Source organism: Apostichopus japonicus, chromosome 3, assembly GCF_037975245.1.
Source record: "Apostichopus japonicus isolate 1M-3 chromosome 3, ASM3797524v1, whole genome shotgun sequence".
Taxonomy (NCBI): domain Eukaryota; kingdom Metazoa; phylum Echinodermata; class Holothuroidea; order Aspidochirotida; family Stichopodidae; genus Apostichopus; species Apostichopus japonicus.
Genome location: NC_092563.1, coordinates 19867729 through 19895116, shown reverse-complemented (window position 1 = coordinate 19895116; position 27388 = coordinate 19867729). Strand labels below are relative to the sequence as shown.

Here is a 27388-nt window from a genome sequence, read left to right as displayed (position 1 = left end):
ATTGGCTTATAACTAACTATTTTGATTGGTCTAAGAAAAGTACCACATTAGTTACTCAGTGATATCATCATTGCGGAACTACTTAAATCATTTCCTTTTCAGCCTTTTATAATCTTGTTATTGATTCATCCTTGAAATGGATAAATTTGGAATTTTTCTTCAATAATGTTCTCTGTGTTAAGAGTTTATCCACATGAAGTTTCAGCTCAAAACTGTAATGAAATCATACACTCTGATTTTACCAGATACATTTAAAAATATCACCCTATGTTAAAAATCCATGTCTTCACTATACAAACTAATATGAGGTACCGATAGTGGTTTACACTATACAAAGACTATACAAACACTTTGTAATCTCTTACGAAGTACCGTAGTGGTTTGGAAATATAGCCGGACGGTTGCCTAAGGGAGCCTGTATAACTTGTGTTAGAAAGTTTGCCATTGCTGAAAATGTCATCGTAGGACCTGACGTTTCGACAAGGATAACTATGCGTAAATAAACCATTGCCCTTGTATGAATTCATCATATTAATGTTCACAATATCAAAACATAAAAAACAAAAACAAAAACATTAGCATAGCGTTTCTTTGCTCAGTACAGTCATAAAGTTATGAAATGTACCATATATTTTCATTAAATTGAAGTTATTTGATGATTTGCTATCACATACTGACAAGCACAGTCCATGCAACCGATCCTCGTGGACAGAGCTGATGCGACGTCATGTATCGTAAGCACTAATTCTAGCTTGCTCTTTCATAGTTGCTACTTTCTAGTACAAATTTTCTTCATTATCTTAAAGCAAATAGGCCTACGTTTATATGAAAGAAAACAGGTATAAAAACAAACGTGTAAAAAAAAAACCCAGAGACACAGCTAACAACGTGTCACTGTGCTTCAATCACGACACATTTGTTTTCAATTTCTGTCTACGATTGAAATGCCATACACTCACATTAGTTTATCTGAAAGTGAATGTATTTGATGCCTCTTCGCCCCTTGGTAATGGCATTTAATATAGACTTTTATCATTGAGACCACTCCATGTACTAAAGGATACCGCATTCACCAGGAAAGTCAATGTCAAAAACCTCACATATCTCATTGGTATTTTTTGGATTGGTATGCAATTCGTGATACATTAGAAAGTAAATTGTAGAAAAACGTTTTCTGCAAGCTTGACTATAACAAATTTCAATACAAGAACATATTCCATTTCTTTTAATTAACAAACATCTAACAAGCATCTAACATGCATTAATTAACAAGCATCTAACAAGCATCTTAATTAACAAGCATCTTAATAGCTCGTTATTACTCTTTTTACCCATTGGTGATATTTTGAGTATCTGGTATAAGCCCCGTAACTACCGTGTCGACCGCAACCAATTCCCCAACTGACAATACCCATCAAGAACCAACGACTAGCTTTCTCCACTGCATACGGTCCACCGCTGTCTCCCTGACAAGCATCAGCTCCACCTCTTTCATAACCAGCACAGAACATATTTTTTGTAAAAACGTATTTTGGACGGAAATTTACCTTGCATGTAGGGTATGGAATAAATGGTATTTGCACTTCTTGTAGGTAAAGGGATGGAGCACCACCCTCAGTCGTAGCTCCCCATCCGCTTACTCGTCCAGATACACCGACGACTAAGAGCTCTCTGTCAATTGTCCTGTTTGCTAAGCATATTGGTCGTACGTAACTGCTGTACCTCTGCAGGGGAGTGGCTAATTTTATTAAAGCGATGTCGTTATTAAATGTGTTGATGTCATATTCTTCGTGTAGGTAGAAAGCCTCAACCAAAACGTATATTTGGCTATCCTCTGTTGCCAATGTGTCATGATCCCCCAGTATTACGTATAATTGCCTGGCACTCAAATTTTCAATAATGTTAAAACAATGAGCAGCTGTTACGACCCATTGCCTGTCTATGAGAGACCCACCACATACAAAGCCACCACGCCCGTGTAGTCCTTCTCTTAGAAATAGCCTCGCCATCCATGGGGCGGAGCCTCTCCCAGCGTCACGCCCTCCAACAACACGACCACTATGTACACCTCTCGTGTTGGCATCTTCTAAGACCTCGGGAGATGAAACAATTCCGCAATCTTCAGAAGAGAAAAAAAAACAGAATATAGTAGGTGGCAGTGAATTTTATATTTGTGTTCTTTCTTTCTACCTTTATAAATTATGGACAGCAATTATTTTCCACTGTACACTTACTTTTCCAATCAGAGCCAAACTTCATCATTTCGCTCGAGGTTGACCCTTTGAACTTGCAAAAAAGATGCCAGGCAATAAAACGATTAACTTCCTGGCAGGTTCATATTACTCATAACTCTTGAAGTACCTTGATGTATAACAAACACTATTGGATAATGTTCATGAAATAGACTTGACAAAAGTGTAACAGCACTGCTACAATAATAACATGATTAAATTGTATGAATGATAAGTTTTGGAAAAGTAAGCACTTTGATAACATAACAGACCCCTCACAAGTTCCACTGTGCTAAATAGCTGAAGATTGTTCATGAGTGAAACAGAGTTGCAATATTTGAACAATCACATTTTCAAACAATGTCAGACAACACAATATAACCTCCATGGTGTGGTCAGGGAGTTGCTACTAGTAGCAGCTCCCTGGTGTGGTCATTGTTTATTTCGCCATTGCAACACATTGTGCATGTATACCGGAGCTGCTTCCAGTTTAAAGCTATAGTTTTCATGTGTGTTGCAAATGACGTAAGTTGTTTAGCCAAAATACCATCATTGTTCAGAGTGTGCGGTAAAACGTCAACTGCTGCTCTCGCCTGAGCAACAACATGTCCTTCACTGTCGGCTGCAACACAAACGTAAAGACCGCTGTCGTCAGCTGTGACGTCTCTTAAAAGAACGCGATCAACTATCTATAAAACAAAGGATGTGAGAAGAAGTTGGAAAACCATTAGCCTCGAGCGGTGGATACAAGCTCCTTCGTTTCGTTTATATCCCGAATACCTAGTATATTGGCAATTGCAAAGTGGGCCACACCTTCTGTCTTGAAAATGAAATAAAAAAAGCCTAGGTTATAATATCGTCTATGTGAACTAGTAGAGCATGTATTGCAGAAATTGAGATAAAAATCTCCGTATATGTAACCAAAATAGACACTTTTGATCAGTATATTTGAAGAAGCTGAAGTGACAAATTGCATAGCAAGGCGATTCTAAGATATCGTGTTCTGCTTTTGACTTTTCCTCATTATACTCAATGTTTACAGGGCAATACATTCCTTAAGCTCATTGGAATTACATGAGTTAACTCATTTAGTCCTATTACCCCCATCCATAATACCTCAATGGTGCGTTGGTTGTAAACCAAGGGCGAACCGTCCTTCAACCAACTCAGTTGAAGCGTTGCAATACTGGACGAACAAGTCAGAATATGATTTTCACCATCAAAGACCGTTGCATCGCCTGGCTTTGAGTCAAACACATAACTAGTAGGGAAGTCTGTGTAAATAAAATGAGAATATATTTTTAATGTAGGACTTACAAAATGACATTATTCTTGGATGGAAGAGCAAACGTTGTGAAAATGCAACATGTATATAGCTCTATAAAGTTAAAGTTACGAATTTTAACTGTATCAACGAGTTAGCAAATACATTTTTATGGTCAATAAATGTGTTAGATAACTTGATTTATCTGTTGATAAATAAAGATGCAAGTCATTAAATATGACATAGCTAGTTATAGACGTCATCGGACTAAATCCTAATTACCCTTAACTCAGCAAATCGACTTATTTTAATTACTCTCTCATGCCAAGAGGTATGAGTCATCAACCTTAGCAACCCTTTTTTTAAGATGATGGACATGCTTGCAGAAGCAAACAGCAAGCACGATGTATTAATATTTCATTCCAAAGGCACTCTGTTTCAAGAAGCAGAGAACAATGTAGATTAAACTCACAAGCCCGTGCAGTAACTTCGGCTCTTCTGCTATCTGAGCTGGTTGCAACACATTTGTAGGTCCCATGATGATGAACCTCTATGTCGGTTATTATCAAGCTATTATCACGTAGCAGAACTAGTCCATTAATAAGCCCTGCATAAAAAGATAGGATACCAAACTGACTAAAAGAGGTTCAGTTATAGATGGAATTCTTACAGAATTGTTTGGAAATGTTTGGACAATTAAGTATTGCATGCTCTGAAGTTCCAAAATAAATTATTCAGTAGACAATCATAATTATGAAAATTGTGTAATTTGTACAGATACTGACATTTCTAAGGAGGGTCTTTTAAACTGTGATGTGACCATTTTATTTCATGAACTTGAGTGGATAATACTATAATAGATATTATTTCAGTGATGTTTAACAATCTCAAGATCGGACTAGTAAGAAATCGGCAGATTAAGTATAAATATATTCATTTTAACAGCAATGATCTATCTGGGTTTTAATAATTCTCTTTTAATTCATGTGGTACGTTTTGAATAAACCGATTATGGGACATTATTTATTATCTGTCGATACTTTATCTGCTGAATGAAAATAGATATTTACCTCTGTCGTGTCGGATTATGTTGAGAAACATAGACAATTTAAGTAAGTTTTCTATCGATCGAAGCCTCACGTCACTTTACCCCATGCACCAGTACGTTAATATGTAACTAAAGACGGATATGTTAATTACCTTGAGCAATTTGGATATCATCTTTAAACCAAGTGATTTCAGCACTCGCGTCATCAACTTCACAATGGAATACTACTATATCTCCAAGAGCTAATTCGGTGTCTTCGGGGCGCTTCAAGAAATAAAGCTGTCGGCTTGGAACATTTGTCGCAGTGTGCAGAGCAGTAACAGCTGTAAGAACCAAAATGCTTGTTTTATGAGACAATTTATTTTGTTCTATATCCGTCAAATATCTACACCCTGAATTGTATACAAGATAAAGTAATTTTACTAGTCTTGCTGACAAGATGCTCTCCCTATATGCTCTTTTGGTGGGACAATCATTCCCCACATCCACCTACGCCAAGGGAATGTAACGAACTTAATTTTTAAGAATAACTGTTAAGATTACATCAGATTATAAATTAAAAATAGAACCGTTGCATAACGTGTACAAGCAACAAAAGGAAGTAAATTTAACAAGTTGAAGCCTCCCTGCAAATTGCTTTGGCTTTTTGAAATGAAATTTTTAATGTTTCTGCTGAAAAGAGCACGCTAAAAATTAAAAAGTTCAAAACTATAATTGTATGAAATACCGTCTCTCAGACTTTTAGCTACCGGTATCACGTAATGAATTGAACTAGATGTTCTAGAATACCTTTAATGAAACAGGACTATACCAGACATACCTTAAGGAGTTTATAAACTAGGTTCGCATAGACATAGTAAGCAAATGTGTGTCATTTGTTTGTTCCTTTCTTTTATTTTCTCTCAGTTTCTTCTCATTTACAGTCTCAATTAGTCTCAAATAACATTATTGGTAACGCAATTTGTGGCTTAGGCTCTTCTGTTAACTAAGCATTAAAATTTCGTACTTAAAAATGCCGAGGCTCTAGCTTCTTGTCCACTTGGAGAACGGGCAAGACATGTGTATCTGCCAGTAAACCCGACCTCTGTATTGACGAAAATCAGATTCCCGTCGATTGTAACATGAACGCTTTCTTCGGAATCTTCTGCAATAATAACAACAACAATAAAAGGTAATAAGTTGTAATAAAATTAGTATACTACTTTATATATTTTATCTTAGTATTATTATGATGTCTTCATGGATACAACGGTTAAAATTATACGAAAAATATATTTGTTTTTGTCGTCTGATATCTTATTTGCCTTTAATAGTTTTTCTTTGTATAAGTAGATTGTTATCAGCATCTCCCCTCATAAGTTCTCCTTTATCTCGTTTTCGTTTCCTAATTTATTAAAGCTTTTAGATATGGAATAAATATTAATATTCACCTTGTAATTCGTAAAAGCGCAAATAAAGGTCCACTTCGATAGCTAATTTTATTTCTCAAATGAAATGTTTATGATTGTGACAATTCTTCTGCATATCCAATCATACTATATAGGCGTATTTGTTACAATTTGTTTCCATTTAAGTTGAACTTTCAAGGTTTGCCCCCATCAAAGTGACATGCACAATTCCTTAGTTTTCTTAGGTGCATACCGAACACACGAGATATGCAATTGTTCATGAAACATCTCTGTAAACAGCCATTTGGGACAATTTTCTACTGATAATACCTATCTAAACTGTCCACCCATATCATTCTTCAAAGCATTCGTATCGACAGTAAGAACAGTTCCTAACCTTCATCTGATATAAACATGACGTTCATGCTGCTCATACGGACGGTACAAGTGCTTTAGGGCGCGGAACATGAACGTACAGTATGGAAAAAAAGTGTTCCAACTGGGTGCTGTACACAGTATTTGACGTTTCATTAGTCAATTGCAACCTGTTACGCAAATTTATTACCAACTCCCTGATCTAATAGGCATAATTTCAAAAATCGCTCAATTAAAGGTATACCTGATGAAATTTGACTCATCCCTTTAAACCAGAATCGACTTGCTGCTTCGTTGTTGACTTCACAAAATAGCTGCACAACATCTCCCTCCTCAACAGTAACATCAGTCGGGGCCACTACAAATTGCAGTGTTTCAGGCGAGACTGTAAAGATGAAACTTGATTTGTGAGTAAACATTTTCTTCTCACAGCAGATAGTGATAGGTAACATACTAGTGTGTGACAATTCATCAATATGAAATAATAATTTTTTTTTAAATTTGTGATGATAACTTAATTTCAAAGTTACGACTTCATTACTTAAACGATCCTCGATGCCATGGGTGCAACACGTTTATCCTATCAATTGTATTTCAAACTGCAAACGAAAAATGAAAAGTTTCATTTCTAATTAATAATATATGGACAATTTTTTATTGTTCTATTGAATGAATCATGAATCACTCAATAATTAAGGTTAATCTCGTTGGCAGAAATTGAAAAATGTCTTAATTAGTTTAATTGTAATTTTATTTTGCATATCATTCAGTCGCATGATTCACTTATAGACACAAGCCTCAGAAAAGTGTGATATAAATTATGTGCTGACACATATATTCCAAATTAAAAAGAAGGATCAAAGCCAAAAAGTGTGTTCTTCATATGAAAATATACTGCTTTTAAATCTTTGTAATGGTGGTCGAGTTCAAATTCATAAGTGCATAACTATATATATGCAACTTTCATTCGTACATACATATCTTTAATTTAATTTTCACAATCATTTGCCATATTCCCTACGTCCTTTTAAATCCCACCCCATTCGCTCATTTCGAAACATTCGCGAATTATTTACCAGTCTTCACATTTGAAACATACCACTGCGGCGTTTTTATTATGACCACAATTATGATCTACAATATCATTTTTAGGACAGTCTTGTAAAGTTAGTGATGATACAACACATTCCACATTATCTAACCAAATCCTTACAGATCCTTCACCGTAGTGCGCTGAGGATCTCGCACGGACAGCTCCTGGATAGCCTAGCTGTCTACAGACGACCGCCGCGTCGGTGATATCCCACGAGTCGTCACAAACCGTTCCCCATTCACCATGCACAAATGCTTCGACTCTACCTGCATGTGGTGTACTTCCACCAGCAAGACGAATACTTACAATGCCTGAAACTACCAATCAGTTTTGATTACAACCATAACAAATACACTAATTCTTCTACCTTCACTCTGTTGCCACACATAAAATAATTCGTACATGATTTGTGCAGCTTTTTAAACGCATTCGTTAAAAGCTCCACGTTGTTTTCCTTTACGTTTTGGACTCGAAGTATAAATATCTCACGTGAAACGTCTGCAAAAGCAACACAAAGCTTCTTTAATGCATATTTGGACAATTCAACGAAGGATATCAAATGATTGCGATCATTTGATACATTTTAACGATAACCACATAGTAAATAAAAAGTACTTATCGTTTGAGCTGGAACGTAATTCTTCGTAATCCTATGATGAATAAGCAGATAAACGACCCATTTATTATCCATCTTCTTTGCAAATAATGGCTAATTTTGTGCTAACAATTAAAGTACACGAAAGAGTAAAATACTTTACACTATTCCACCAATCACATGGAGTAACTTCCTTGTTTCTCCGTCATGCTGCTTCCCATGCCTCCCCCACCCCCCCCCCCCGCCTCCACAAGCTAAATGAATGGCTACATACCTGGAGCAGCAGTTGTTGGTACCTCTAAGGGTAAACATTCAACACCAGCATCTTCTTTATGATTGCAATTGTGATCTCCAATTTCACTTTTAGGACAGTCTTGTAAAGAGAGCGATGACACACCACATGCCACATTATCTAACCAAATCCTTCCAGATCCTTCACCGTAGTGCGCCGAGGATCTCGCACGGACAGCTCCTGGATAACCCAGCTGTCTACAGACGACATGCGCGTCGGTGATATCCCACGAGTCGTCACAAACCGTTCCCCATTCACCATTCACAAATACCTCGACTCTACCTGCATTCGGTGTACTTCCACCAGCAAGACGAATACTTTCAATGCCTGAAACGACCAATCAGTTTTGATTACAACCATAACACATACACTAGTTCTTTTACTTTCACTCTGTTGCCACTGGGTAGACGAATTTCGTCAATATCTGAAAATTTCAATAAGCTGCGATAATAATATACAATTATACGGCAATTATACGATTCGTTGATATATATATATATATATATATATATATATGTAATACTACTACGACCGTTAATAACATATTTCTGCTACGGTCAGAGGTTACCAACAGATCATGGATATAATTAAGACCCAGTCCTCTAACAGATTTATACACAATCTATATCATTTTAAAGTACTCACTCTCCTTGAGTTTAAGCCAGTGAAGATTATTCAATAGATCAGTCACACTATCATATCTACTTTTACCATAAATCATTCTTGCAGCAACTTTTTGAACAGTTTGGAGTTGATCATGTAAATGTTGGTTGAAACTAAAATAAAGTCAGTTACATTAATCAATATGAGAAATAACCATGGATTGGATAATAGCGTTTATCTCAGACTTAGTTTGATAGAACCGCATTTTTAGAAATATTTCTTAGATTTTTTAAACACTTGGAGTCAATTGAACAGATTTGATGCCAAACAAAACATAGTGTCGTCAAAATGAGCACCAAGGTTACGAACTAGTTGACCAAAACGTATACAACCAACAATTTTAAGAATAACACCCTTACGAATTAGTTTTAATATACGAGGGGGAACAAATACAAGTATTTGTGTCTTGCCGGGGTTAAGTTGCAAATATTATTTGCGCATCCAACGTTGAATACAACCGAGGCAGGACTGCATAGAATGTATGTCTCTCGTGCTGCTTCCCATGCCCCCATCCACCCACAAGAAAAAAAAATGGCTTCATACCTGGAGCAACAGTTGTTGGTACCTCTAAGGGTAAACATTCAACACCAGCATCTTCTTTATGATTACAATTGTGATCCCCAATTTCACTTTTAGGACAGTCTTGTAAAGAGAGCGATGACACACCACATGCCACATTATCTAACCAAATCCTTCCAGATCCTTCACCGTAGTACGCTTTGGATGTCGCACGGACAGCTCCTGGATAACCCAGCTGATTACAGACAACATGCGCGTCGGTGATATCCCATGAGTCGTCACAAACCGTTCCCCATTCACCATTCACAAATACCTCGACTCTACCTGCATTTGGTATACTTCCACCAGCAAGACGAATACTTGCAATGCCTGAAACGACCAATCAGTTTTGATTACAACCATAACACATTCACTTATTCTTCTACCTTCACTCTGTTGCCACTGGGTAGACGAAATTCGTCAATATCTGAACATTTCAATAAGCTGCGACGATAATAGTATACAATTATACGGCAATTATACGATTCGTTGATATATATATATATATATATATATATATATATATATATATATATATATATATATATATATATATATACAGTATATTTGTATGTTGTCTTGTGGCAGCAAAAGGAATGATTTCATAACAGCTCTCTCTCTTCTGGGTTGCTAGGCAACTTTCTTGTTCTTCCTGGAAATTCGCCCTCGCAGGAAATGGGGTCTGTGTGTATATATTTTAGGAACAAAGGAGTTTTGTGAGGGTATAGGGAATTGGCAGTTGGCTATTAGTATCTGAGCAAGGCAGTTGTAAAAGAAGAGAAAAGTAGTTTAATGGCTGGATAGTTTGTTTTAAACCTTAATTTACATAGTTCAAGTTACTGTAGACCTTATTATTTTAGGAAGTTGTGATATTCAACTGACAGTCTGTGAAACTATTTATTATAAAGGATACTATTTACTATAAAGGATATTATTTTACAATAAAGGATATTCCAGGACACCACCACTTACAAAGGATATTATTTTACTAATAAGTAACATTATTTTACTTAAAGGATACCCTGGAACACTATTTCATATAAATTAAATGATACTTTTTTGTTGGGATCGGACATTCATAATACCATTTATTGGGTTCAACTATACTGATGTCGTAGAATATCTGATGTCGTGGAAGATCTGAGGTCGTAGAATACTTGATGTCACCAGCTGGCCAACTCACCAGAACAGACTTTTAAATTAAGTGTATTTCTTTATTTTTTGGGTGCGCACCTTACGACTGTAAGTTGTTTCATTTAATTCTTTGACTGGGCCCAGATCAGCTGTACATTGTTTGTTATTCATAATTATAATTTCTTTTGATCAAATCCAGTTGAGTTCTCCATTTTTTTTATGTGTTGCTCTGTGTTAGGTCATCACACCAAACCCAGAGTTCTCTGATCAAGAACAAACATTTATTTTCAGTGGCTAACACTCTTACATACAGTATAGATCTACTGTTCAAAAATGAAAACTTCTTATAGTGTGGTGTTATATACAGTAAGTGTAGATAACACCAGTTGAGAATCCCAGTTCAAACTATATATTTAAAAATATAAGCAGTTAAACATAGTTCACCTAGTTTAACCCAGCAAAACATAGTTGACCCAGTTGAACCCAGTAAAATATAGTTGACCCAGTAAAACATAGTGGAACCAATGAACCCAGTAAAACATAGTTGACCCAGTAAAACATAGTTGAACCAGTTGGACCCAGTAAAACATAGTTGGACCCAGTAAAACATAGTTGAACCAGTTGGACCCAGTAAACATAGTTGAACCAGTTGGACCCAGTAAAACATAGTTGAACTTGAACCAGTTGGACCCAGTAAAACATAGTTGGACCCAGTAAAACGTAGTTAAACCAATTGGACCCAGTAAGCATAGTTGAACCAGTTGGACCCAGTAAATATAGTTGAACCAGTTGGACCCAGTAAAACATAGTTGATCTTGAACCAGTTGGACCCAGTTAAACATAGTTGAACCAGTTGGGAACCCCAGTTCACCCATTTCAACCTAGTTCAAATTTGGGCCAACTTCCGTATAGAAAATTCCAGTTGAACCCAGTTCAAAAGTTCAACTAGAAATTTCCACCAGGGAAGCCAATGAAGATCATGGAATAGATCAGTCATACTATCATATCTACTTTTACCATAGTTGATCATGTAAATGTTGGTTGAAACTAAAATAAAGTCAGTTACATTAATCAATATGAGAAATAACCATGGATTGGATAATAGCGTTTATCTCAGACTTAGTTTGATAGAACCGCATTTTTAAAAATATTTCTTAGATGGGGTGGGGGTTGAGTTGCAAATATTTTGCGCATTCAACGTTGAATACAACCGAAGCAGGACTGCATAGTATATAAGTCTCTCGTGCTGCTTCCCATGCCCCCAACCACCCACAGAAACTAAAATAGCTACATACCTGGAGCAACAGTTGTTGGAACCTCTAAGGGTAAACATTCAACACCAGCATCTTCTTTATGATTACAATTGTGATCTCCAATTTCACTTTTAGGACAGTCTTGTAAAGAAAGCGATGATACACCACATGCCACATTATCTAACCAAATCCTTCCAGATCCTTCACCGTAGTGCGCTTTGGATGTCGCACGGACAGCTCCTGGATAACCCAGCTGTCTACAGACGACCGCCGCGTCGTTGATATCCCACGAGTTGTCACAAACCGTTCCCCATTCACCATTCACAAATACTTCGACTCTACCTGCATTCGGTGAACTTCCACCAACGAGACGAATACTTGCAATGCCTGAAACGACCAATTAGTTTTGATGAAAACTATAGCACATACACTAATTCTTCCAGTATTTGTTTAGTTTTTGAACGCCTGCATTGAAAAGCTCCACGTGGTTTGCTTTTTCGTTTCGGACTCGAAATACAATTATCTCACGTGAAACGTCTGCAAAAGCTGCACAAAGCTTATTTAATGCATATTTGCACAATTCAACGAAGGATACCAAATGCTTGCAATCATTTGATACTTTTTAAAGATAACCACATCATTAAATAAAAAGTGCTTATCGTGTGAGCTGGATCGTATCTCTTAGTCATCTTATTATGAATAAACAGATAAACGAGCCATTTCTTATCCATCTACATTGCAAATCTTGGTTTATTTTGTACTAACAATTAAAGTATACGGATGAGTAAAATATTTTACACTATTTCACAGATAACATGAAGTGCCTTCCTTGTTTCTCTCTCGTACTACTACCAATGCCCCCCCCCCCCCTCCACAAGAAAAATAAGTGGCTGCATACCTGGAGCAACAGTTGTTGGAACCTCTAAAGGTAAACATTTAACACCAGCATCTTCTTTATGATTACAATTGTGAACTCCAATTTCACTCATAGGACAGTCTTGTAAAGAAAGCGATGAATCAGCACATGCCACATCATCTAACCAAATCCTTCCAGATCCTTCACCGTAGTGCGCCGAGGATCTCGCACGGACAGCTCCTGGATAGCCCAGCTGTCTACAGACAACATGCGCGTCGGTGATATCCCACGAGTGGTCACAAACCGTTCCCCATTCACCATTCACAAATACTTCGACTCTACCTGCATTCGGTGTACTTCCATCAACAAGACGAATACTTGCAATGCCTGAAACGACCAATCAGTTTTGATAACAACCATAACACATACACTAATTCTGCCAGGATTTCTTAAGCTTTTGAATAATAATAATAATAATAACAGAGATTTATAATGCGCACATATCCACCCTACAGGGTGCTCAAGGCGCCTGCATTGAACAGCTCCACGTGGTTTGCTTTTTCGTTTCGGACTCGAAATACAATTATCCCACGTGAAACGTCTGTAAAAGCTGCACAAAGCTTATTTCATGCATATTTGCACAATTCAACGAAGGATACCAAATGCTTGCAATCATTTGATACTTTTTAAAGATAACCACATCATTGAATAAAAAGTGCTTATCGTGTGAGCTGGATCGTATCTCTTAGTCATCTTATTATGAATAAACAGATAAACGAGCCATTTCTTAACCATCTACATTGCAAATCATGGTTTATTTTGTACTAACAATTAAAGTATACGGATGAGTAAAATATTTTACACTATTTCACCGATAACATGAAGTACCTTCCTTGTTTCTCTCTCGTACTACTACCAATGCCCCCCCCCCCCCTCCACAAGAAAAATAAGTGGCTGCATACCTGGAGCAACAGTTGTTGGAACCTCTAAAGGTAAACATTTAACACCAGCATCTTCTTTATGATTACAATTGTGAACTCCAATTTCACTCATAGGACAGTCTTGTAAAGAAAGCGATGAATCAGCACATGCCACATCATCTAACCAAATCCTTCCAGATCCTCTACCAAAGTGCGCCGAGGATCTCGCACGGACAGCTCCTGGATAGCCCAGCTGTCTACAGACAACATTCGCGTCGGTGATATCCCACGAGTGGTCACAAACCGTTCCCCATTCACCATTCACAAATACTTCGACTCTACCTGCATTCGGTGTACTTCCATCAACAAGACGAATACTTTCAATGCCTGAAACGACCAATCAGTTTTGATAACAACCATAACACATACACTAATTCTGCCAGGATTTCTTAAGCTTTTGAATAATAATAATAATAATAACAGAGATTTATAATGCGCACATATCCACCCTACAGGGTGCTCAAGGCGCCTGCATTGAACAGCTCCACGTGGTTTGCTTTTTCGTTTCGGACTCGAAATACAATTATCCCACGTGAAACGTCTGTAAAAGCTGCACAAAGCTTATTTCATGCATATTTGCACAATTCAACGAAGGATACCAAATGCTTGCAATCATTTGATACTTTTTAAAGATAACCACATCATTGAATAAAAAGTGCTTATCGTGTGAGCTGGATCGTATCTCTTAGTCATCTTATTATGAATAAACAGATAAACGAGCCATTTCTTAACCATCTACATTGCAAATCATGGTTTATTTTGTACTAACAATTAAAGTATACGGATGAGTAAAATATTTTACACTATTTCACCGATAACATGAAGTGCCTTCCTTGTTTCTCTCTCGTACTACTACCAATGCCCCCCCCCCCCCTCCACAAGAAAAATAAGTGGCTGCATACCTGGAGCAACAGTTGTTGGAACCTCTAAAGGTAAACATTTAACACCAGCATCTTCTTTATGATTACAATTGTGAACTCCAATTTCACTCATAGGACAGTCTTGTAAAGAAAGCGATGAATCAGCACATGCCACATCATCTAACCAAATCCTTCCAGATCCTCTACCAAAGTGCGCCGAGGATCTCGCACGGACAGCTCCTGGATAGCCCAGCTGTCTACAGACAACATTCGCGTCGGTGATATCCCACGAGTGGTCACAAACCGTTCCCCATTCACCATTCACAAATACTTCGACTCTACCTGCATTCGGTGAACTTCCACCAGCAAGACGAATACTTGCAATGCCTGAAACGACCAATTAGTTTTGATGAAAACTATAACACATACACTAATTCTTCCAGTATTTGTTTAGTTTTTGAACGCCTGCATTGAAAAGCTCCACGTGGTTTGCTTTTTCGTTTCGGACTCGAAATACAATTATCTCACGTGAAACGTCTGCAAAAGCTGCACAAATCTTATTTAATGCATATTTGCACAATTCAACGAAGGATACCAAATGCTTGCAATCATTTGATACTTTTTAAAGATAACCACACCATTAAATAAAAAGTGCTTATCGTGTGAGCTGGATCGTATCTCTTAGTCATCTTATTATGAATAAACAGATAAACGAGCCATTTCTTATCCATCTACATTGCAAATCATGGTTTATTTTGTACTAACAATTAAAGTATACGGATGAGTAAAATATTTTACACTATTTCACCAATAACATAAAGTGCCTTCCTTGTTTCTCCCTCTAGCTGCTTCCTATGCCCCTCCCCCTACCTACAAGATAAATAAGTGGCTACATACCTGAAGCAACACTTGTTGGAACATCTAAGGGTAAACATTCAACACCAGCATCTTCTTTATGATTACAATTGTGATCCCCAATTTCACTTTTAGGACAGTCTTGTAAAGAGAGCGATGACTCAGCACATGCCACATTATCTAACCAAATCCTTCCAGATCCTTCACCGTAGTACGCTTTGGATGTCGCACGGACAGCTCCTGGATAACCCAGCTGATTACAGACAACAAACGCGTCGGTGATATCCCACGAGTCGTCACAAACCGTTCCCCATTCACCATTCACAAATACTTCGACTCTACCTGCATTCGGTGAACTTCCACCGGCAAGACGAATACTTGCAATGCCTGAAACGACCAATCAGTTTTGATTACAACCATAACACATACACTAATTCTTCCAGGATTTGTTTAGTTTTTTAACGCCTGCATTGAAAAGCTCCACGTGATTTTCTCTTTCGTTTTGGACTCGAAGTATATATGTATGTAATTCAGATCCTCATGCAAGCAGGAACTCGCGAAGAAGCCTCATTGGCTTATCAAAGCCGCAAGTTCACCGAAGGTCAGTCTCTTAGATTCATATTTAACGTCCATGATTATGAATTATCAATTGTCAATAACTCTTCAACTGGACGACATACATTAATCTTTTAGTGACTCGAACCCGGGGACCTTATGATTGGAAGGCACCGACGTTAACCACTGAGCTAACACTCCTTCTCATGATCACATGTAAGTCTAATTATCTCATGTGTCTAATTCTTATTATCTAATCAAAGTCTACTAATCTCATGTGAAACGTCTGCAAAAGCTACACAAAGCTTCTTTAATGCATATTTGCACAATTCAACGAAGGATACCAAATGCTTGCGATCATTTACTACCTTTTAACGATAACCACATGTGTAATTAAAAAGTACTAATCGTTTGATCTGGATCGTAATTCTTCGTAATTTTATTATTGAATAAACAGAAAAACGACCAATTTATTATAGATCTACATTGCAAATCATGGTTTTATTTTGTACTAACAATGGTAAAATATTTTACACTATTTCACCAATAACATGAAGTGCCTTCCTTGTTTCTCTCTCGTGCTGCTTCCCTCGCCCCCATCCACCCAACCACCCACCAGAAAAATAAATGCTACAGACCTGGAGCAACAGTTGTTGGAACCTCTAAGGGTAAACATTCAACACCAGCATCTTCTTTATGATTACAATTGTGATCTCCAATTTCACTTTTAGGACAGTCTTGTAAAGAAAGCGATGACACACCACATGCCACATCATCTAACCAAATCCTTCCAGATCCTTCACCGTAGTACGCTTTGGATGTCGCACGGACAGCTCCTGGATAACCCAGCTGATTACAGACAACATGCGCGTCGGTGATACCCCACGAGTCGTCACAAACCGTTCCCCATTCACCATTCACAAATACCTCGACTCTACCTGAATTCGGTGAACCTCCACCAGCAAGACGAATACTTGCAATGCCTGAAACGACCAATCAGTTTTGATTACAATCATAACATATACAATAATTCTTCTACCTTCACTCTGTTGCCACTGGGTAGACGATATTCGTCAATATCTGAAAATTTCAATGAGCTAAATATACAATTATACGACTGCATCATATAGAGAAAAAACTAGTTGGAACATTTTCTTGCAATTGGTATTGTTTGTTGATATACTCAAACTGTTAAAAACATCCGGCTTATACTTTAGGGTCGAAACTAAGGTATAATATATGTGTACGTTTCTGATAAGTTCATTGCAGAGGAAGTATATTTTTTGCTCTTTGCGTAAACATTTAGTTGGACCACGGCTGCTGATAAGAACGAGGTATTTGCTACAATGCATTGTGATTCATCATAATGATGAGATATTGAAGTACTTTTAATAAGCAATTTTTCTTGAAAAATAATTTGTTGATTATGAAATGAAATCATGAGATCAGGAATTGTTAAAGTTTAAATAAACATGATTAATTTCTTCCTCGTCGGAAGCACCCCGACCCCTTCCCCCATTTTCATTTGTTATGAAAGTTTCGTTATCTTAACAGTTGAGATATTGTCGGTCTGTCGTCGTGTGGGAGGCTATCAAACACATGCTTGAGGACATAGCATTGTAACTCTGCGATTTGGTTCTGTGTTAAATTAATCCTTTATCAGGGGAATATACTTTATTGATGCATTGGCTCTTGACTCTAATTGTTCACTGAATAATTGAACATTAAATAATTTCATTTTGGTTAATGCATCAAGCAGCCTGTCGATAATGAGAACGCTAACGAAAATGTATGAAATTTGTCACCTTATACTTGGTACCTGTCTCCTCAACCCCCCCCCCCCCCCCTCCCACTTTCTCTATCGTCCAAATGAACACCAAGGTTACGAACAAGTTGGTCAAAACGTACACAATCAACAATGTTAAGAATACCATTCTTGATACGATTCAGTTTTAATATAGGAGGGGGGCTAAATACAATGATTTGTGTCTTGCCAGGGTTGAGTTGCAAATAATATTTGCGCATCCAACGTTGAATACAACCGAAGCAGGACTGCAGAAAATGTTAGGTTCTCGTGATGCTTCCCATGCCCACCAACCACCCACATGAAAAATAAATGGCTTCATACCTGGAGCAACAGTTGTTGGAACCTCTAAGGGTAAACATTCAACACCAGCATCTTCTTTATGATCACAATTGTGATCTCCAATTTCACTTTTAAGACAGTCCTGTAAAGAAAGCGATGACACAGCACATGCCACATCATCTAACCAAATCCTTCCAGATCCTTCACCGTAGTGCGCTGACAATTCCGCACGAACAGCTCCTGGATAGCCCAGCTGTCTACAGACAACATGCGCGTCGGTGATATCCCACGAGTCGTCACAAACCGTTCCCCATTCACCATTCACAAATACCTCGACTCTACCTGCATTTGGTATACTTCCACCAGCAAGACGAATTCTTGCAATGCCTGAAACGACCAATCAGTTTTGATTACAATCATAACATATACAATTATTCTTCTACCTTCACTCTGTTGCCACTGGGTAGACGATACTCGTCAATATCTGAAAATTTCAATGAGCTAAATACACAATTATACGACTGCATCATATAGAGAAAAAACTAGTCGAAACATTTTCTTGCAATTGGTATTGTTTATTGATATACTCAAACTGTTAAAAACATCCGGCTTATACTTTAGGGTCGAAACTAAGGTATAATATATGTGTACGTTTCATGATAAGTTCATTGCAGAGGAAGTATATTTTTTGCTCTATGCGTAAACATTTAGGCGGACCACGGCTGCTGATAAGAACGAGGTATTTGCTACAATGCATTGTGATTCATCATAATGATGAGATATTGAAGTACTTTTAATAAGCAATTTTTTCTTGAAAAATAATTTGTTGATTACGAAATGAAATCATGAGATCAGGGATTGTTAAAGTTTAAATAAACATGATTAATTTCTTCCTCGTCGGAAGCACCCCGACCCCTTCCCCCATTTTCATTTGTTATGAAAGTTTCGTTATCTTAACAGTTGAGATATTGTCGGTCTGTCGTCGTGTGGGAGGCTATCAAACACATGCTTGAGGACATAGCATTGTAACTCTGCGATTTGGTTCTGTGTTAAATTAATCCTTTATCAGGGGTATATACTTTATTGATGCATTGGCTCTTGACTCTAATTGTTCACTGAATAATTGAACATTAAATAATTTCATTTTGGTTAATGCATCAAGCAGCCTGTCGATAATGAGAACGCTAACGAAAATATTTGAAATTTGTCACCTTATACTTGGTACCTTTCTCCTCAACCTCCCCCCCCCCCCCCCCCCGCTTTCTCTATCGTCCAAATAAACTCCAAGGTTACGAACAAGTTGGTCAAAACGTACACAATCAACAATGTTAAGGATAACACTCTTGATGCGAATCAGTTTTAATATAGGAATGGGCCAAATACAATGATTTGTGTCTTGCCAGGGTTGAGTTGCAAATAATATTTGCGCATCCAACGTTGAATACAACCGAAGCAGGACTGCAGAGAATGTTAGGTTCTCGTGATGCTTCCCATGCCCACCAACCACCCACATGAAAAATAAATGGCTTCATACCTGGAGCAACAGTTGTTGGAACATCTAAGGGTAAACATTCAACACCAGCATCTTCTTTATGATTACAATTGTGATCCCCAATTTCACTTTTAGGACAGTCCTGTAAAGAAAGCGATGACACAGCACATGCCACATTATCTAACCAAATCCTTCCAGATCCTTCACCGTAGTGCGCTGACGATTCCGCACGGACAGCTCCTGGATAGCCCAGCTGATTACAGACAACATGCGCGTCGATGATATCCCACGAGTCGTCACAAACCGTTCCCCATTCACCATTCACATATACCTCGACTCTACCTGCATTTGGTGTACTTCCACCAGCAAGACGAATTCTTGCAATGCCTGAAACGACCAATCAGTTTTGATTAAAATCATAACATATACAATAATTCTTCTACCTTCACTCTGTTGCCACTGGGTAGACGATATTCGTCAATATATGAAAATTTCAATGAGCTAAATATACAATTATACGACTGCATTGCATAGAGAAAAAACGAGTTGGGACGTTTTCTTGTAATTGGTATTGTTCGTTGATATACTGACACTGTAAATAACATCCTGCTTATACTTTAGAGGGTCGATTCTAAGGTCTACCATATTTATAAGTTTCATTTTTTCAAGTTCATTGCAGAGCAAGTTTATTTTGTTTGCTTAATGCGTAGGCATTTAGGTGGACCACGACTGCTGATAAGAACGAGGTATTTGCTACAATGCATTGTGATTCATGATAACGATATTGAGATATAGAAGTACTTTAAAATAAGCAATTTATTCTGGATTTTTTTTTCTTTGATTTCGAATTGTAATCATGAGATCGGGATTTGTAAAATCACATACACGTGAGTTGCGTCCAACAAAACCCTTATTTAAGTAGCATGTAACGTTGGACGAAAGGTATGATATTGTGTCTCCTTATACTTGGTACCTGCCTCCTCCCCTCCCCTTTCTCCATTTTCAAACCTTGACGGGTTACATCATTTACCAGGTGTCACAGTTGACGCAGCCTCCAATGGTAAACATTCCACAGCAGCGTCTTCACCGTGATCACAATTAATGTCTCCAATATCATTTTTAAGACAGTCTTGTAAAGAAACCGATGACTTCTTGCATGCCACATTATCTAACCAGATCATTACAGATCCTTCACCAGATCCTCCTCCAGATCCTTCACCATATCCTTCACCAGACCCTTCACCAAAGAGCGCCGAAGATCTCGCCCGGACAGCTCCTGGATAGCCAAGCTGTCTACAGACAACCGTCGCATCAATAATATCCCATGAGTCGTCACAAACCGTTCCCCATATTCCATTCACCAAGACTTCCACTCTTCCAACATTCTCCGTTGGTCCACCAGTGAGACGAATGCTTTGAATGACTGTCATGTAGAGAAGAACAGATTATTACACATGAATTCATAAATTACTGTTCTTTTACAATACAGTTTGACATTCATACTTAGAACACAGTAATTGCCTATATATATATATATATATATATATATATATATATATATATATATATATATATCATTATATATCAATATATATATATATATATATATATATATATATATATATCATTATATATAATTATATATATAGGTGGAAGATTTCAGGCATTTATACCAACTGTCAACAACATACACCTTGACAATAACAGACGCAGTAGTTGTTATTTCAGCATTCGAAACTTATTTAAGGTATAGCTGATATTTTCAAACTGTTGCAACACCATCGTATAGAAACCTTCCATGATGTATGAAAGATTTCTTTCTAAAAATTATGGTTACAACGGCAGTGCTAAATAGCGATATAAATCTTATTACTAACAACCATGTTTGTTTCAAGTGAACAAATCTAATTGATGCCCTGTCGAAAACATCTTCGAAATGCCTATAGGCCTCTGTGTGATGAAGAAGGTATAGTAGAGAAAAGTATATAGCGAGGATTTACCTTTTGAATAACACAACCAACACGACAAAGTAATTATCAAGAAGAATGTTTCTCTGCTTAATACCGTCATCTCTTCTTCAGAAGTCAGAACCGTTTACTTTTATATCACTGGCAATACGACCAGGTCACAGAAAACCCGCCCGAGTTACATGTATTTCAATCTGGTTATCGCTGTGTTGACTGTCTGCTTGTACCATCTGAGACTTGAGTTAAGGTGCCCTTGTTCCACTAATTCCGACTGTGAGCAAAATATAGCAAACTGTTAGACACCATCGACATTGCTGCAGAAATAGAATACAAACGCGAAATGTGATGTATCGTGTACTATCACATGAGTAGCAGTCTGGGATAAACTGGGGAAGAACCACTCAGTGCCACTTACCTTAGTTTTTCCATAAGAATTCCTTTTGAGAAGACAATGCTAACAGTAGTGATCCTATTAAATACCACTCACGCACCGCTGTTGTGTCATGAACTTATTACACAGGATGAAGCCCCTGGTTTACAGATTTACTACATGACCTTGCGGATTTGTGTGTCAGACACAATTCCTGTGTCAGACAACATTGTTGTGTCAGAGAGCATTACCATGCATAAAATGATACGACCTTGGCTAACCGGAATGTTACATGATTTTGCAATTAAGAGTTAAAGGAGAATAAGAGTTACCAAGCAGGTCCACTACTTGTAATTGTTAAGTTCTTCTAAGTTCGTCATCAATCCGAGAAACATGATATCATGTTAAACACATTATTTGGTAAAACTAATTTGTGTTACCTCGATATGCATTGAAACATTTGGTTAGAACATGTCTTTCAAGTTGCGAAGCAACGTCTTGTAGCAAACTACGTCCCTTTTCCATTCTTCCTAACAAATTTATAGAATTGACAAAAACATGGTTCTTATTTGACAACTATTCATGCTCTCTGGTGAATAAACTCAATATAAATTCGTCATTTTGGAATTCAACTATTCTTTATTACCAAACACTTTTATTCGTAGCCGTCGACAGCCAAAACTGCTCGTTTGTGATCATACGTGACTAGTATTATTTTCCCTACTCCTAAAGCACCATATTGTGCTTTTAATTTTTTCCTTATATCCTTAATATAAAACACAGTAAATTATTTGATTTTAGAAGGCCTTAGAGTCGGGTTTTGGAAACGTAATCGAAGTTTAAACAATTTCATTCAGTATACCCAACGTCATACTCAGAGTCCCTAGCGTTAAGTGTTTTATATGTGTTAGTTCAATCTGCAACACTTCCTACCTTGTTGCCTAGTCATTTGTTCACATCTTGTCATGTTTGTGGGAAGAAATGTTTCTATCAAAGCACGAATATGCTTGTTCGTTAGTCCAGTCCGGAAAATTCTACGAAAAGACAACTTTTGTATGGTACTGACAATCCAACATATAGCCGATGGCCGAATCACATGTAATGATTATAACGAGGGAGACGCTTGTAGACTGAATGCTAATTTTATCATTATATCAATTTTACCTGTTGTTCTGTCTTGTTATTTGCTGCCACCGCGAGACGAGCAGTGAATCAGATCCGAATCATATCTCATCCTCGAGGATAATGTAATGTAGTATGTAGTTATATCCCCATCATATTACTTTAAACACGTGTTTCCGTGCCTCTTTGTCTTAAGAGTAACTACTATACTTCCTGTTCCCGACTTTACTCACCACTCACCCACATCATAGTTGTAGAAGCCCTCTTTTGTCTTAATTTCATGAAATATTCATGCTTAACCACAGATGACAACCTGTAGCATCTCATGTGTTTACAAATGAGGTTGTTATAGCCCTCTCCTATGTGCCTTAGTAATTATAGGTAAAATACTCTGTGACCAAGATTTATATGTTACAGAGAGGGTATTGCCTATTCACAGGAAGCTGTAATGACTTAAATACTGTAGTTTTTTGAGTTAGAAAAAGGAGTAGCATTCCAGACTTCAGAGAGTGTAGTTCAAATATACTATTCTGGATCTGCACTGCAGCAACAATATCACCACAAAATAAATAAAGCTTATATTTTACAATACTATATATGTCTGGAGTTTCTATGTATCTGCTTTTAATTCTACCAATTCAATAACGGAGCCCTGAACTAATTGATCAGGAGCACCCCATCGTAACATGCCGCCCTAACAGGTCTTTGCGATGTAATCTTTGCACAAACAAACTATGGCCGAACCATGAATACCTAGACAGTTTGCAGTCTCTGCCGGATTTTTTTCCTTTTCTGTGACTCTGGAAGGAACATCAGTATTTCCTGTATCGCTACCTGAATACTCATTGTTTGTAACAGTCGTCATTTCATTGTGACACAACTCATACTCAAATATGTATACATTAAGCCTGACAGCACTCCTATTTGTACCTTCCTGACCGCCAGCTCAACAACCTTGCAGTCTTATTTGGTTCTGGATGATCTCATTCTACTTGTATTGGGAACGGATGTCTTCTTTCCGACCACCAACAAGTGCTCAAGGCATCCCCACCTCTCAACACCGTAGATGTACACCTAACCGTTGAAAATAACATACCATCCTATAATTTAAGTCAGAACTCTCCAAGGATCTGAAAAATTGTCTCGGACACTTCAATATTAAGGTTTTATTTTTAAAAAGATAGCTCTTTTCTCTTTCGTTTTGGAAATTCTGGTATTATATTTTATATTTTGTGTACCCCGATTCTATAATTATCATTTAAAATGACAGACACTAAGACCAAATCTACGCTTTGCAACACAAACTTCCTGCCATCTCGGTTGGCAGGTTCTGAGATTAAAGACGATGAGACACTAGCCCATTTTTTACCGTTTGGAGATTATTTGGTAGCACATGATCTAGCCATAGCTGACATGGTAAACATTTGTAAAAGAACTCTCTCTGATACCGCCAGATTATGGATAGAGGGTAGGGAGTGCCATACCGTTAAAGAGTCACGACAGGACATTTTAAGTAGGTTTAGTCGTAACCAGTCCTATATTGCAAACATTAATTTGTTGATCAATTTAACTTATAAGAAGGTGACAGTGCTGAACAGCACTTGTCAAAAATTTTCAGGCAGCCACTAAGCTCAATTATGGACAAATTCAAGTTAGGGACAAATTTCTCCCAAGCATCCCAAGTGACTGCCGTATGGCGATACTTATGTCCGTACCCCCGACGCCCCAGTTAAGGATTATGGCGGGCCATCAGTCTCAAATCGTGGGGAATCGACTTTAAGTTATACCGATTTAAATCGACATATACCAATTTCCTTCGACTTATACCAGTTTCCAGCAGCTTAAATTGACTTCTGCCGATTCAAATCGACTTATACCAGATTATTTCGAAATATCATCAATTTAAATCAACATATACCAATTTAAATCGACCTATACGAGTTTAAATCGATGATATGTCAAATTAAATAGGTATATGTCAATTTAAATCGACATCTACTAGTTTAAATCGATGATATTATTATTATTTACCACATTCATATAGCGCTCTTTTCATGCTCAAATATTAATATAAATATATATATATATATATATATATATATATACATATATATATATATACTAAGGAATAATTTTAAAAACAATATAGATTTACAGTGAAATTCCTAAAAAGAAAAAGCGAGTTGTAAGCAATTTTAAGTAACAAAATGACAAAACCCTTAAAATATGAATATGAAAATAAAATGGACGCAGCTTAAATATTAATATAAAAAAATATATATATACTTAGGAAAATTTTTAAAAACAGTATAGATTTACAGTGAAATGTCTAAAAAAAAGTGAGTTTTAAGTAATTTCTTAAAAGTGGCTAATGTTTTGGCATCACGGATATTCTTTGGCAGTGCATTCCATAGCTTGCTAGCAGCAAAGTTAAATTGTCTGTCGCCGTATGTAGCAGTCCTTACTCTGGGGACCACTAGTGTAAGGGAATTGGCCTATCTCAATGTTCTGTAAGGCTTGTACACAGTTGGCATATCAGTTAAGTATTGAGGTGCTTGAAAATGAATGGATTGATATGCATGTACTAACAGTTTGAACTCGACACGACGGTGAAAAGGCAGCCAGTGAAGATCTCTAAAGACAGGTGTGATGTGAGAGAAACGCGAAGTTATAGTGATTATACGTGCCGCGGTGTTTTGGACACGTTGCAGTCTATTCAAAGTCGATTGTGGTGCACCAAAAAGCAGTAATAGACGTGAGGTTACTAGGCCATTCACGAGTGATTTGGTTGCATCGTCAGTTAAATAACGCTTTATGTGACCGATTTTTCGAAGACTCGCGTATCTAGACCTACAAACACTCTTAACTTATTGGGACATTTTTTTATTAAGGTAAGATAAGATTATTATTAAGGTAAGATTTCTTACCGTTGGCGTTGGTGTGATAACAGAATCGTCGATATTTAATGAAATGTTATTGACACCGTTCTCGATGAGCTTAGTGGAAAATAACATCACTTCCGTTTTGGCAGGGTTCAGCTTTAGCTTATTTTTGTGCATTCAATTCTCTATATCAGCTATGCATTCGGATACTAGATGCATTGCTTCCTTCTGTGCATCCTCTTAGGTTTAAACGACACATACAACTATGTGTCGTCAGCATAAAAGTGAGAGTTTATTCGGTGACGTTGAATAAGATCGCCCAACGGTGCTGTGTACATACTGTACAACTTAGGACCTAAAACTGAACCTTGAGGCACGCCTTGCTTCAAGATGACCGGTTCAGAATGATGATCACCGGTGGTCACAACTTGTTTGCGATCGCAGAGGTATGACGACATCCAGGACAAGGCATCTCCAGGAACACCAAATGTGTTCTCGAAACGTTGCAGCATGGTTTTGTGATCGAGAGTGTCAATGGCTGCCGATAAATCGAGCATAATTAAAGCTGTTACATATCCTTTGTCCAGGGATGATAGGAGGTCGCTCTGTACTTTAAGTAGTGCAGTCTCTGTTGAGTGTGATTTACGATATGCAGACTGCATCGTCTCGTTTAGGTTATTGGTCAAAAGATGGTGTTCCAAACGGGCATCTACTACTTTTTCCAATAATTTACCTGCTGAATACACCGGGGAGTTCACTGGGGGAGTAGTTTTGCCGAAGGCATGAACCTTTGTCGTCGCCTAACAGATGCTCAGCCACATTGAAAATTCCCTTTGATCACGTCGGAATTTTAACACAGTAATCCCGATAAATCTGGTAGTCAATTACGACTTTTTCGCCACTTTTGTTCCAATTTGCGCCGTGCGTGTTTGACGTCGTGCAGTACGTCGCAATACCATAGGCAAGTCTGCCTCAGCATTATGGTCAATAAGTGAGGATAGTCTATTATTTTATGCGTTGACAAGTGTGTCCACGGAGCCAGGGTACTACCTAGCAGTGGCGAATAGGTAATATCCTGTCTGAAAGGCTCCACGTCGATTTTGCTTAACTTTTGATAGGATACCAATTTTTAAATAGGGACAGGCTTAGGCAGGTTAGTGGTGAAGCAAACAGCAAAATGGTCACGTGATGCTTTCCCCAGGTGATCACAGAGTACGGGGTCTGCAACTGTCATATCCGATACAACATCACTCGTGTCCCTGTTGATGACAACGTCCAGTGTATGGCCATGAACATGGGTGGGTTCACGAACATGCTGTTAAAAGCCGCATGTTTTCAGTGTATCCAGAAAACATTGGGCGTGGCTGTCAGTATCTACATCCAACTACAAGTTGAAATCACCAACGATGAGGACCTCTCTCCTGTCAATGGCGTAGTCTGTAAGGAATGTAGACCATTCGTCTAGGAAC

At 37.7% G+C, this 27388-nt stretch overlaps 1 protein-coding gene across 4 annotated transcripts; it reads right to left on the bottom strand.

Moving 5' to 3' along the window:
* Positions 1-575: 575 nt before the first annotated feature.
* LOC139965376 (scavenger receptor cysteine-rich type 1 protein M130-like) lies at positions 576-22056 on the bottom strand. Of its 4 annotated transcripts, XM_071967673.1 has the most exons (20): positions 21961-22056; positions 21579-21816; positions 20609-21001; positions 19621-19965; positions 18129-18473; positions 16639-16983; positions 15488-15832; positions 14633-14977; positions 13713-14057; positions 12793-13137; positions 11937-12281; positions 9493-9837; positions 8269-8613; positions 6551-6691; positions 5550-5687; positions 4696-4866; positions 3968-4102; positions 3348-3505; positions 2779-2920; positions 576-2119 (listed from the first exon to the last, which is right to left on the bottom strand). In XM_071967673.1, the coding sequence occupies exons 2-20, from the start codon at positions 21646-21648 to the stop codon at positions 1305-1307; spliced, it is 5613 nt and encodes a 1870-aa protein (XP_071823774.1). In that variant the 5' UTR covers positions 21649-21816; positions 21961-22056; the 3' UTR covers positions 576-1304. The 4 variants fall into 4 exon arrangements, with proteins under 4 accessions (XP_071823774.1, XP_071823775.1, XP_071823777.1 ...); XM_071967674.1 differs by lacking the exon at positions 21961-22056 and having other exon boundaries at positions 21579-21927; XM_071967676.1 differs by lacking the exons at positions 8269-8613; positions 9493-9837.
* Between the last annotated feature and the right edge of the window lie 5332 nt (positions 22057-27388).